The sequence below is a fragment of the Chlamydotis macqueenii genome, chromosome 4, assembly GCF_036417535.1.
Source record: "Chlamydotis macqueenii isolate bChlMac1 chromosome 4, bChlMac1.mat, whole genome shotgun sequence".
Lineage (NCBI taxonomy): Eukaryota > Metazoa > Chordata > Aves > Otidiformes > Otididae > Chlamydotis > Chlamydotis macqueenii.
This window is the reverse complement of record NC_141559.1, coordinates 71,346,386-71,360,768: the sequence shown is the minus strand read 5'-3', so window position 1 is coordinate 71,360,768 and position 14,383 is coordinate 71,346,386. Positions and strand designations below refer to the sequence as shown.

Below are 14,383 nucleotides of genomic sequence, written 5' to 3'. Positions count from 1 at the left end.
CCATAATTTTCATCACCCAGCATGTTTCACCAAAAATCTTGGCTTGTGTAACTTCTCTGATTAAGATGACAATGTCATGTCTTCCTGTTATGTGGACATTCTGCTTTTTGTCTTTGACATTTCTTATTCTTTTTTTTTTAATCCTTATTCAACCATATATTTTGATGTCATAGCCCATTATATTCAAAATTATGAATTTAGCTTTTTAGAATTTCAGTAGGTGTTCAGGAAAATAAACATGCTTTCTAATATATTTCTTCATATTTTATTAAGAAACTGTAAAGTAAAATACTGAACAATTTAGCATTTGAATTGGCAGTTACACTAGAAACTGCTTCCTAAAGCATAAATGTTCTTAGAAGCAAAACAATCTGAAAAATTTTCTTAGGAGAAGAAAAAAGTGCTTCAATACATCCTTCATGAATGTATTTTTCACGTGGAAGATTCACATGAAAAATAGCTCAATGTGATGTGTCGAGTTTTCTCATGTGCCAAATCTTTAATACTTGTTTCACAGAATAACAATAGAGGTATTTTTGTGTGATTGCAAGAAAAGATTTTTTTTCCTTAATAGGCAAGCATGTAGACACAAATGTGACTGATAATATGAATGCTTTAGTAAAATCATGAATGCTTCTGGTAATCAGGACAGTATTTTTTGAGAGCAATTAAATTATTTCAGATTAAAATTAGGCTAGAATAGGAAACACATCAATTTTTTTAACACTTAACTCAAGCAAATTCAGGTAATTTTAATTCACTTGCAACTGATTAATTTAAAAAAAAATCTAACATGGTAACTGAATTTGGACAAGAATTAAGTTTCTGGTTTTGGGTTACAACAATGAGGTCATTTAAGCCCATTTCAAAATTAGACTGTTAATGCTAAAATTATTTTTAAAAGAATCTATGAGGTGGAAAAAATGTATAAAGTAGAGAGATTTTTTTCCCCCTACATTGCAGTTTCAAATTAGGTTTAAGCTAGTTAATGAACAATAGTCCCCATGCTTTGTAACTTGCTTGAGTGAATGGATTCAGCCTGCTTACTGTATCAATTAAAGCACCTCATTTTGTGATTTAGAAAATGAGGCAGTGCATGGATGGTCATAGGAACTGAAATATTTGCAGTAGCTCTCTTTCTTTGTACTGTCAGAAGCTGAAGCTCTTTTTGCCAGTGCCTCCTCTTGTAACATGCAGAGGAAATCTGAGTTTCCTCGCTCATGTTCCCATGGCCGTAGAGAATTCAGAATAAGACCTAGTGCCCTGATTGCCCAGAGCCTTCAATCCAGTCATTTTCACAAGCACCTTAACATTTAATTTAAGAAAAATCACTTATTTATTGTTTTACTGTATTTCTGTCTTCTAAAGAAATAATAGGTTGGTATTTTGAAGAAATGCATTAAAGTCAAGTAAATGGGCTGGATAAGTTTTAGAAATACTATAGTTATAGACAAATGAGAATTTATAATTTTTGGTTTTGGCACAAAGATCATAAATGTAGAGTAATGCTGCCTTTCAAGATATTCTGACATCCTGGGTTGTGCAGCATATAGGGCTCTGGATTTTACATGCACTGATAGAAAGGTTAACTGTAGAATAAACAGGGAGCAGATACATGACTTTAATTTTGTTGAGAAAATCTTCAGTGATAATATTATTTAATGATAATTCATTATTTTCTACAGTTTCTTCTTCCTAAATTGTTCTTTGTTCCATGAAAGAACGTGACAGTTAAATAAGATTATAATCAACATAAAAAGCTGCAGAGTTTTTTGGGGCGCCAGTCATTTATTTGGCCAGTGTGCAAGGGTTCCTGCATTTGAGAAATGCCAGTTAACTTTGCAGGAGCTGTGTTCATGGAATCTGTTGGAAGCTAATGCCATTTTTGTGCTTAGATAAAGCCAAAATCCTTCAAATATGGTGAAAGTTGGAGGAAATACCATGTATTTGGAATGTGAATAGCAATCTGCCTTTTTAATGTACAAGTATGTTTTCTGAAGGTGGGGAATAAATGTTTACATATAATCATACATGTTGTTTTTAAACAAAATCTTTCCTCAGGAGAGAGAACGAAGGTCACCGGCATTTAATCTTCATATAACCACCTTCCCTGAAAACAATGGAAGTGCACTTCAACTGTTCTGTCAACAGGAAGGAATAAAGGTATATGTAGATCATTAATAGCAGATGGATGACCAGGAACTTTTTGGGAACAACCAGCCTGATATCCAAACAAATGATTTGCCATCTTGCTGTAGGGAAGAAAATCTGAAAAAAAATAAATGAAGTAAGAAAAGTTATTTTTAACTGGAGAAAGGGTTTCAAAAGAATAAGATCTGGTAGTCTGTCAGGAGTTCATCAACGAGAAGGAAGGCTAGTCAGTCAAGATAATTTGCATTTAGTCTAGGGTACTGCTGTAAGAACATTGCAAAGAAGAATGTGGATGTTGATGTGATTCATTGTCAGGCTGGCTACATTACTTTGTTCTTGATATTAAATGTTTTCATCTAAGGTCAGAAATAGGACATTCACCTATTATTTTACACCCAATTTAGTGAAGCACCTATGCATTTTACTTCTTTAAGTTATTTGCCTAGGCCAAGGCTCTCAAGCATGAGGTGCCTGATTCAAACTCATTCAAATAAGTGATACTCTGTGTGTCATTTTAGATCAAGCAGAAGCTAGACATCGGGATCTCACTTGGTTAGCTTCTGCTATGAGGAAGCAAGAATGAGTCTTTTAACTTCGGTTCTCCCTTGAATATGCTCACTGTACAAATGGATTTGCATGCTGGTTCACTTAAAACTGAATTCAGACTTGCCTTGTTAGTAGTTGCACAACAGGCCAGGGTAACTTCTACAAATAACTGAAGTTGAATATCTGCGTGTCATACTCCATGGCACTTGCTAGTAATTTATACTGGTATTTATAATTGCTTTTACAAGTCCTTTTATAGAAGACTTGTTTCTATTTAGTGCCTTAATAAGCACAATACTATCTGTCGTGGAAATAAACCAAAATTGTTGGCTGCATATTGTTAGGGAGCTGAGTAGTCTAAAAGAAAAAAAAAAAAAAAGAGTTAAAACTTGATTCTTACCTGTAGGTTTGGTAGTCATTTCCCAAACACCACTCAAGTCATCAGTTAGCATATTACCTTTTAAATAGAGCCTCCATGGGATGCCAGAACTGCTTTTTAACTTCTCTGTTATTCTAATTTACATGTAGGCTATAGCAGGTACAGCTTATCAGGATCTAGAATTGATATTTTTTCCATTTTCTTCTGTTGCATTCCTAAACAGATATGTGTTTTTTTAAATCTACCTTTCAGTTCACTTACCTGGAAGCAGGGGCAGTCACCTAATATGGACATACTGAAGTTGTTGACTTTTTGTATGTTTTCAGTGTCCTTCAAAATTTTTAGCCATCAGTAGCAAATTAGCTTCTAGAATGATGCAAAATCTGATTTGTTTTCTAAATCTTTCTATATGCATCATCATGGAAATAAATGAATTAGAATGAGTATTTCTGGCTCAATAGGTGCAAGAACTTACTGAATTCCATTCTTCACTAATGTAACTGATCAGCTAAAGAAGTTTCCATTCAACATTGTCAATTCTGATCATAATCAATAGTTCTGTTCTTAATACCAATCCAAACACAAGTGTGTATTAAGCTCTGCACCATTCTAAAATTACTGATGTGCACAGTTTAATAGCTAATGTAACATTTGGAGACACTGCTGAAGTGTTGGGGGAGAGAAGGAAGAGACGGAAGGGACTTCTCAGAATAGACCAAATTGAACGCAACACATTATTCCTTTTTTGGAGCCAGGATGGACTAATTTGTAGATTGTCTCCCATATCTGTGTCTGGTCTTCAGAAATCTTTCATTTCTTATTAAGACTTCCTCACTGGAGTCTTTTGGGTACACAAACATCAGCAAATATATTCTGGTGTAGTTAGGTAATTTGCAAGCATAGCTAATTTAACTTTAAAAAATTTTAAAGATTTATCATCCTGACTACCCACATAATGCAGCTGCACAACACATAGACACAAACCAGCACGTTATGTACTGTAAGTAATGAAACTAGTGAGCAAAAAGACGCAGCTCTCTGAAATGTTGGCCTCTTCTAAGAAGCACTGAATATGAGTGGAAGTTGAGGGTGCCAGCATTTAACAAGGCTGTCTGTGCATGTGTATTAAGCATTTTGGACTAATATGAACTGGTCTTCGCCCATGCTCTCAAGCCTTCCTGCCTTCAAATGGCACGGCTGCATAAAAGCTGTCAACGGGAATGATCCCTGGTCCATGTTAACTTGCGGACCATACTTGGGATAGTTCAGGAGAACATGATTAGCACAGATTAAACAAGTCCATTAACCTTTCCAACAACTTTTAAAACAGAAAATAGAGTTTTGAGGCCTAGGAGTAGTCCCTGGCACTGTGTAAAATACAGACATTGTGTGAAGGTGTTCCTCTTTTTTTTTTATGTGTTAGAGGAGCGTTTTTTTTTTGTGATTTCCATGACTGGGCCTTAATAAGGGGCTGACTGACAGAGAAGGGTGGCTGTCTACTCACGAAGGTGAGCTGGAAGTGTTTGGAGGAGCATATTCAGCCCAGTGTGCATATTCCCTTCTGCCACTGTAAGGCTGATTTGAAATGCCACTCCTCTGTTTAAAAAAGAAAATAAAAATCAAACCACTCAACAAACCTTCTTATCAATTATTTTGTTCATACTCGCTGTCCTTTTAACTTCTATGCTCTGCTCCAAACAAACAGGAAAAAACCGAGTGCTTTATGCCTGTTTGCCAGTTTTGATCTTTCATTTGTGTGATCAGCAGGATGGTAAATGTGAATGGTGCAGGAACATTCTGCCCTCATACACAGACATTCAGCTTGCTTACTATAATAAAGAGTGACATTTGGTTTTGTCTCTGAAAGTATCAATAACACTTTTGTATTTGTGATGCAAAACTAATGTTTCACTTATTTATATTTCAAGTCTTTTGCATGCAGAAGTGAATAAAGGGTACATAAATTGTAGCATATAAAAACTGTTTCTTGCCTGCTTTATAAAAAATAAGTGTTGAACATCTTTTTCAGGATGTGAATATATCTGAACTTATGAAGAAGCTAGATATTCTTGGAGATAATGGGGTAACAAATTTTTAATTTCAAATATACCTCTAGTTTTATTGTTATTTTAAAGCAGGTTTTTGTTTTTTTCCCCCACAGCATAAAATAACATTTAAGAAAATGCACAGAGTGATTATTATATGATTATGTTTGTATGAACAATATGAATGATCAGGTAGTACTTCTACAAACCTAAAAGAAAATATTTCTGTTAAATGGATGCTAGTGGAAAGTGTAATTTCTCAAGATATAATTTGATCTTGGCTGAATGACATGGGAAAAAAGCACTGTAGTAGGCAGAGGGAAAAGGTATAAAACAGGCTAGGGGAGAAAAATAAGGAAGTCAAAGCCAGACCAGGTTATTCCTGAATTTTCTTCTCTTGAGTAGTGATAGTAGCACCTACTACTGTGAAGCATGCCTCTACCAGGAGTGGATTTGCTGGGAGAAAGGGCAAGGGTAACTGGTTCACTTTCCCTCTCTATTGCCATATACAGTATAAAATCATGGTCACACAGTTGGTGCACAAACATCTATGGAGCTTTGTCCACTTTGCAGGTAGCTTTAACAGTTTGAGATCTTTATAATACTAGTTTTAAGCTCTAGATTTACTTTTTATGTTGAAAGTTCTGTGGGGGTTTCTATGGTACTTGGTCTTTGCATTGTTTTCGTTAATGGGAAGTCTGGCTCTGAAGTGCATGAGGGGAAGATTTGCTTGCTGCAGGGCTACAGTCCAGTGAACCAGCATTTCTTCTGGCTAGAAAAAAAAAAAATACATTTCAAAATCCCTGAGAGAAACCACTGAATTTTCATTGAACAATGAACTGTTGCAAAAGTGTTGTGGGATTGGTGTACTGAAATAGGGTGGAGGCTGAGTATCCCTGCTTTAGCTTTTAATACATTCAATCATGGGATCCTTTCTGGGCATGCTTATAAAATGCTAAATGTTACAGCTGATTTATTCTTTAAAGAATAGTTAAATTTATCACTTTTGTTGAAGGATGGATTTCCAATCCAATTTAAAATGCATCTTTTTGTATTTTAGAATTTGAGAAATGAAGAACAGGTTGCAATAATTCAAGCTGTGACTGTGCTTTCCCTCTGTGAAAAGGTAGAATTCATTAAAGATTTTTCTCTGCATAAAGACTGACCATGCCTCCTAAGATATCACATAGCTTTGCCAGGGAAGCATGGCTTTCTGTTAAAGTTGTCTGGATTGGAGCATGTATTCATCCTTACGTGACTGTTTGGATTGTGATGTCTTGAGAGAAAAGAAAACTTACAAAATAAATCCAATTTAAAAATAAAAACAAGTTCCCTTAGAATAAAGTACTGAAAAGCTACTTAACAAAAGAAACTTCGTTCTCAGAAGTGCCAGTATCCTCAGCTCTCTGGGAACAGGCTGCTGTGAAGTCCTCTGTGAGTCCTGCCACCATGGTCCACTTTGGGCCCGTTCCTGTGTATGACTGAAAAAGCTCCAGATGGTCTGTGGCCCTGCCCTTTCCCCTGTAAGTTAGCGGGCATAGATAGCAAAAAAGTAGTTTCTACAAGACAGGTAATCAGTCAGGTCACTCAGTTCTTCAGGACTAGTTCTTTACTTCTCCAGTTGCAGTGAGAATATAATCTGTATATGAATAAAGATGACATTTAGAACTATGAAAGACTTGCCTTTTTCTCTGCAGAAACTTGGTCTATCCTTCACATAGATTTCTATTAAATCTTTCTAGATACATTTTTAAAAGTCAGAATCAGAACTTTAAAATTACAATTTGAGCATTTTCTAATAAACGCGTTAATTGCTGTAATTTTAATAATCTACTTATCTTAATATCTTAATGTAGATAATCTAAATTAGGTAATTTAATAATAAATTATTTAAGTGAGCAATTGCTGTAAGCAAAATAAAAATGAGGAAAAGTGTTAAAACCCCTATGCTTTTCATTGTATTATAGCATGAAAAAGAGGAGATGATGATCATAGCACTTTACATCCAATAAAGAAAGTGGAAGAACCCCAGTACATAAGGCTAAGATAGAAAGAAAAACTGGCCATACTTTAGGGAGTGGATTATGTTATTATTGCTCAAGTAAATTAGTGCTTGTGCTAAAAATGCTATGGGAATTAGTGAGCTTGATAATTTTTGTCAGTAGAGGTGCAGTAGAGAACACATACTGTGTTATCTATAAATTATTTCCGTTAGCAACTGATCATAGCAATAAGAGATTGGAAGCTGTGTCAACTGAAATAATTCCTTAAATGAATAGACGCATACAATTACAATGGAGGCTTTATTTATTTATGCTAAAGTTGGTCTATAATTTCATTTTGCTTTATAATTTTTTTTTTTACAACATTTCTGCAATTTTCTAGTTTGCTTTAATAGATTTTTTTTTTTGTCATCTTATCATATAAAATGATTATCATTAGAGAAATGGAACAATCCATCAGAAAGATGGAGATTTTAGTTTTATTTTCTATATGTAAATAGACTGCATTTAACAAATTAGATGAAAACAGTTCATGTTATCTATGGACTCCATCCATTTTATGTCATTTTATTGTAGTGCCTCACAGTAACCTAATAAGTACTAGCTGATAGCAAATGGAATCAAGAGGGTGTTCTGAGAAGCACGAAACCGCTTCCCCTTTTTCATGGTGCACATTTGAGGTACAGGCTAATCAAGTGACTCTGATTTTCTCCATAACACAAGGTACTATCCAGATCCAAAGCTTACTAAGACAAAGAATAACAGAAAATAGTTTTCTGCCATCCTTAACAAAACAAACATGATATCACATTTTCATAATACTGTGTTTTACAGCACTCATTGAGGAATTAAATAGAAAAAGAAAAGACAAAATCTGATAAGTAAGACTAGATGATTGCTTTAACATATGTTCTATTGGGTGCATATACTGAATTTAGATTAAAGAAATTTAAAGCAACTCCACTACCTTCTCCAGTATAATGTAACCTTCTCAGATGTCCTTCTAAATAAGAGCCAGACAACTTCCCAAGTGCATTCCTGTAGTTCCTTAATTACAAGAAACTAGCATATATAGTTGTCTCATAACGAGATCTTCTGGTAGCGAAATGGAGCTACAGACATAGATGTTGTACTTGTTATATTCACATGTGCTAATTAATCACACTCAGTGTTTATTTAGATCAAATCCATTATAATCAGCCACTAGAAGTGACATTTTGGAAATCAAGCTGCCAGGCAAGGAAAGTTTCTGGGTTCTGCTGGCACAATTCCAGCAGCTTGTTTTGAATGCTACAGGTGATTGAGTGCTAAATGCGTGGTTGTCTCTTCTGTGCCCCTTGATTCTAGAAGGCTTACAGGCATAGGAAGAGCAGAATCAACATGTAGTTTTGCATATCATACATACCTTCAAAAAAATTAGACCTCTAATTTTCGCAAATAACTCTTAATTTGTACATATTGAGGGTAGCTGTGAGAGATGCTGAGGACTTCGCATTTCTATTTATTTCAAGGGTACAGAATGTTCACTGTCCTGATGAATCCTTTGCAGTGGTGAGGCTTTCCTTAGGAATACCTTTGGTCTGTCAAATTCAAAATTAAAAAACCAAAGATGATGAGAACAGAATCACTGGGGAATAATACAGTGTCCCTGTTCATTTTTTCAGCTCCACACAAAGCTAAACCTACTAAGTAGATAAAACAGGTTTCCATTTTTATCCACCAGTCTCTTAAATAGTGGAAGGTCCAAAAAGATAAATTAACGAATTCACATTTTGCTTATTTGTAATCTAAATCTTCGGAAAAAATGGATATATCGTTAATTCCTTTGAGTCTGAGCCCCAGTGAACTCACCAAAACCCTAAATTAGAAAAGTTGACATGTAATGCTTACCAAAAGAATTAAAGTAAACAGGAGCAACCTAGTGCTAGTAAACAAAGCATTTGAGGAAAATCATAATTGTCCATTTATCAGTGGCAAAGCTACAGCTGGAAAATGGAAGAAAAGGAAAAGAAATAAAACAATTCAGAACTGAGCATTCCCATCCATTCTGATAAACTTAAACTCTGAATATTAACATACTCTTGGTGATTGTTAGTAATTCAAGAAGAACATTCTATCCATGCACTTAGCTGTTACAATATGTAATTTTGTCTTTGGAATGCAATGGCCGTTCTTCTTCATTCTAATTGTTTTGTTTATCACCAGAATGGTTAGGGGTAGCATCCACATGAACTTCTGTTTGTCAGTCTGTTTTATTGTCTCCTCTACATTACTGATATTTTAGAAGTGAGCCCTTTCCCAGGAGAGGTGCAGCAAACTGCAAAATAAAGGATTGAAATCACCACCTTGTCTTTTGTTTAAAGTGCCATCTGGAAAAAATGCAGGGCTAGTGCTCTGAAATCATATCATGGTTTCGCAAATCAGGCCAACAAGCATTGGGTATATCAAGTTGCAAATAATCAGGTTAATTTTGCGTTCTTGACCTAAGACTATTTTGTATCCTGAACTTCACAGGGACTTATTTGTTGTAGGAAAGCAGCCTCCACTTTCTAGTCTTCAGTATGTTTCTATAGTCCTCCCTTCTGCGTATGTTTTCACAACCTGTTTACTCATGTGTAACTTTGAAGTCAATAGATAGTAAGGGGGAAGCATGCCTTGGAGTTTTGGCAACAAACTTGCAAAATGTTCAGAGCAAATTTTTCAAATGCTATGTTTTTTTTTTTTTCATTTCTCATTTTTTCCTCTTTACACTACTATGTTCATGTAGTGGTTAAAACAGATAGAGGGGACAGAAGCTGCACTGACACAGAAGATGTTAGACCTGGAAAATGAAAAGGTAAGGAATGATAACTAAAAATACAATTAATTTAGCTAAAACTGATCTCAAAGGAAAGTGTATGAACTTCAGCACAGGTTGATTTGCTGCCTTTGTCTGCTTAACAGAGATTGCTTCATGGTAAAATAGGCATGAGGTTTCTAGAACAATTTATTGCTTGTTTGCATTGGGGTGGGAGGGTACTGTCAAAGCTACGTAGGACAAAAATAGCAAAATATATACAAAGTAGGACACGAAGCTACAACTTTAAAGACCGTATTAACAAAACAGTGTGAAATTGTATTTGTGCTTTCTCTATGTATTAATTTGTCTGGCAACAGCATCGTCTTTTTAGTCTTGGGGTCATATTAGTAGAATTATCGAGGATATTCCTTTGCTCTCTGGTATTCAGCTTCTGGACAAGTTGTAAAGACCTCTTACTCCAGATGACCTTTCTTGCCCCAACATCTCCATGCTTAAAGATAGAATGTTTTCTCAAGAGCAGTTGTGTCTTGCATAACAAACTCATTGCTATACTGACTTTATTTTTCCATATGTTGAACAACGGGTTTTGGAATGAGCGTTTTGTTTTATTGGTTTACCATGCATGCTGTGCTCCTCATCCTCAAATGGCTTTACAAACACTGATTAATCCTCGCCACACCTTTTACAGGTAGATAAGTAATCAGCATTACATTCATCTTAAAGAATGGGAAACTGAGGCAGGGAGGTTAAGTGATTTGCCCAGGGCCACTGAAGAAGTATGTATTTGGGCCACAATCAAAAAAACAGAAGTGCTTAGACTGTGTTCTCTGAGTGTAGCCTGTCATACTGTTGTAATTTAACATAAGTATGATACTTTCCACATTTAGTATTTCTTTATTTTAACTCTTGTGATAGAAAAGTGCAAAGGTTTTGGAGAGGGAAAGTGCCCACAAATACTAGATTCTTTTATAAAAGAAATTGGAAAAAAATAGTTTCTTTCTAACTTGGTTTATCATCTTCCCACTTCTCTGTGATGTTTTCAACTCTTACTCTGGATAGCCCTGTATCTATTTGTTTAGGAATCTGAGTCTTCATTTATTATGATTATGTCTCCTAAAACTCAATGGTGGAATGAATTTAGAAATAATTTTCTATCATGGCACTTTCAGAAGGGCTGAACACTGGTTTAGTTGTCCTTGGAACCCATGTTAAGAGTTTGAGATTCTATTCTCATTTTCTCCTCTCGCTTTTTTTTTTTTTTGTGGCCAGCTACCACAACAGCTTTTGGAGAGCAGCTGCATTGCTATTCTGGGATCTGTTGGTAGCTCTGACCCTCTCTATAGTCTTGGGCAAGTCAGTCTTCTTCAGTCAGACACTTGTAAGCGTGTTAGCACCATGCCAGTCCTTTACTGTGCATTACACAGCACACAGTGGTATTGCATCTTGTACAACAGCCATGTAGCTGTTGCTGTAGTCTACATAGACTGACTTGGGTTGGAAGGGACCTTTAATGGTCATCTAGTCCAACCCCTCTGCAAGAAGCAGGGATACCTCCAACCAGATCAGGTTGCTTGGAGCCCTGTCCAACCTGGCCTTGAATGTTTCCAGAGATGGGGCATCCACCACCTCTCTGGGCAAGCTGTTCCAGTGCTCCACCACCCTCATTGTAAAAAATATTTTCATTATGTCCAGTCTGAGTCTACCTCCTTCTATTTTAAAACCACTACGCCTCATCCTATCAAATACGTAAGAAAATAATGCCACGTGGGTAGTCAAGGTGGGATTTAGTTGCAAAACCATGGTGTCTAATGCTGTACTACATTCTTCAGAGTTCAGGAGATGTCCACAAGGGGATGAGAAATACAGGACCTGTTGGAGATCCCTGCCCTTCTAGACCAACACCTGAAGTAGCATATTCTAAAATGGCTATAAGAGCAATAGATACCCATCTGTGGGTAACTTAATTCCAGCCTCAAGATCAAAGCCTGACTTAAACTTTGTTTCTACTCTCAATATTAATTCATAGGTAATTAGCATAAAAGAACTCAAAGTTTATAAAAAACCTGAATAATAAACATTGTATTTCTTATACAGAGAACAAATAGCACCTTATTCCTCCAAGTCCTCTAATATTGTTCTTGTATGTTGCTGCTGTCACCAATTATGAGGTGTTCTTAATGAGTGCGAGGTCATCTGCAGTCATTTTATGCTCTGAGCACCTCCCAGGCATTAATTTGCTGATCAGAATGGATTTGTCTTAAACCAGATGTTTGGAGTGAGAATTCATCATCATGCTTAGGCAAGTTCTGTGCCAGTGCTACACTGACAGCTTGACAGAAAAACTGTCAGAATTCCATGTATATGTCTGAAGGTGAAATTTGGCCAAATTTGGGACAATCTCACATCCAATAAAACTAACTAGACCAGCAACATTTGATTTTTTAAAAAATACTATTAATAAAAGCTACAATTAATCATCTTAAGAACCCAATGTGGTTAATTTGACATTTATTCTATATGTTGAGGAGATGCAAGTGTTTAATAGAGAAAGGAATGATGGAAAATATAAAACTCAATCAAAGGACTTTCCTGCTTTCTGGACTACTACTAATTTTTTTTGAGCATGAAAATCTGCCTTGAAAGAAAAGCCAATAAAATTAAATAACTGTTTTATATTCTACTTACTATCATCCTAAACACTCTAAAGGCATGTTTTGCAAAAGCACTGTCACCAGTCAAATCTCACTTGACTATTCAACCACGCGAATGTCCACAACTTTCCTGCAACATCATACTTTTGGATACCAAGTTCCACTGGAACCCCGACCTGTTAAATATAAATATATTTATATATATATAAACTGTGAAAATTGGTGAGTTTGATTTTAAAAACAAAAGCAAAAAATCCCTGTAAATCCTAGGTGTGTTGAAAACTTCTTCAGCTAGTCACTTAACCTCTCTGGGCATCACTTTATCCATTTTCAATCGGCTTCCTACCTTTACAAGTTAAGCACTGAATTTTTACTCCTGCTTCACTAACACATCAGGGGTCGTTGCTGCAGAATCCAGCTGGGGCCCTGCATGTCCTGATTTCCTGCCTATAAGAACAAGCTAAACAACATAGCTTAGTTTGCCCCATGATTTCCGTAGGGGTGTGTACTGGATATTTTCAGAGAAGTGGTGAAGTGCCCTCACTTGTGTTTCTCTCTTCCCTCCCTTGGCCTGCCCTGTGCAAGTAACAGGTATTCGACCACATGCATGCACGTTCCCATTCACTTTTCAGCCATTGTGCACACTTCTGTCAGGCCAAGGCAGGTTTGTACACTGGTGTAGAGGTCTATACTTTCTACGTACACCTTGTGCTAATATTGTAAATTTGATATTCCAAATATGCTTAGGATGAATGTGGTCATTGGCTATAGATTTTCTTTTGCTTTCAAGTGGAAAGCTCACATTAAAATGACAGCATTTATGATTCTCCACAAGTTAGAATAAAGAACAAACACTCCCTTGTTTTTATTATTGCTCAGGACCTGTTCAGTAAACAGAAGGGTTATTTAGAGGAAGAACTCGACTACAGGAAACAAGCTCTGGACCAGGCATACATGGTAGGAAAAGAACAGTCATTAAATTTTCATGTTTGAACAGATTTGATGAAATACAGGGTTGGGTTTTTTTTATTCATTTAATTATAAATAGGGTTCCTTTTTAATTGATTTATTTTTCTGCCAGACTAGGAATCCAAATATTACTTAAATGGAGACTTAGGGAATTGATTATAGTGTTATTATTTAAAGTGTAATGGGTTTGCTTTTTATTTTTTATTCTAAAATATGTAAACATCTTGTTAGTACATCTGGAATGGGAAGAGCTGGTTTATGTGTGCACAAACCCATGACTGCTAAAATACACCAGAAATTACTTTAGAACTTTTCTAATACTGCTTTTCACTAAGCATTTGTAAATATTACTACTGGTCACCTATCCTAAGCTGGGAATGCCTCTTCTTTCTATGCAATTCCTTCCTGTGCTGTCCTATCCAACCTTACCTTTCCTAATTTTCAAAAGGGAAGCTGCAACCTTGCCTTCTCTCAGACTAAGAAACAATTAGGAATTACCTAGAAATTGGTAAAACTGCACACTCAACGTTGTTAATAGTGAGACTTCAGGAAATCAAAATATAATGGCCTGAAAAATTATTTATAGATTGTAAATATTTCTTATGAGGAAAATGTTTTCAGAAAAGAAGCAAGGTCTAGTGCTCAGAGCAAATAAGAGGGTGAAAAGTAAGCAGGCTCTATTTCTAGCACTGTGACCTTGGGCAAGCCATTTAACCTCTCTGTGCTGCTGTTTACGCATCACTAATAGGGATAGAATTACCTACCTCACAAAGGTGTTATGAGGGCTAAAGGGATGTTGTCAGATGCTCTTGATCCAAATATTGTCAGTCTGGATGCTG

General features: G+C 35.9%; 1 protein-coding gene across 10 annotated transcripts in view; it reads left to right on the top strand.

Annotated features, from left to right (window-relative positions):
• The window catches only part of JAKMIP1 (janus kinase and microtubule interacting protein 1), a 103,331-nt gene that overhangs the window by 64,455 nt on the left and 24,493 nt on the right, over positions 1 to 14,383 (top strand). For 9 of the 10 annotated variants that reach the window (XM_086746408.1, XM_086746409.1, XM_086746402.1 and 6 more), the window contains 5 exons: positions 2,062 to 2,163; positions 5,106 to 5,159; positions 6,182 to 6,247; positions 9,892 to 9,960; positions 13,455 to 13,532. In XM_086746408.1, coding sequence (XP_086602534.1) covers positions 2,062 to 2,163; positions 5,106 to 5,159; positions 6,182 to 6,247; positions 9,892 to 9,960; positions 13,455 to 13,532 — 369 coding nt within the window. The remainder of the gene's footprint in view (positions 1 to 2,061; positions 2,164 to 5,105; positions 5,160 to 6,181; positions 6,248 to 9,891; positions 9,961 to 13,454; positions 13,533 to 14,383) is intronic. The other variant, XM_086746407.1, reaches the window with a different exon arrangement.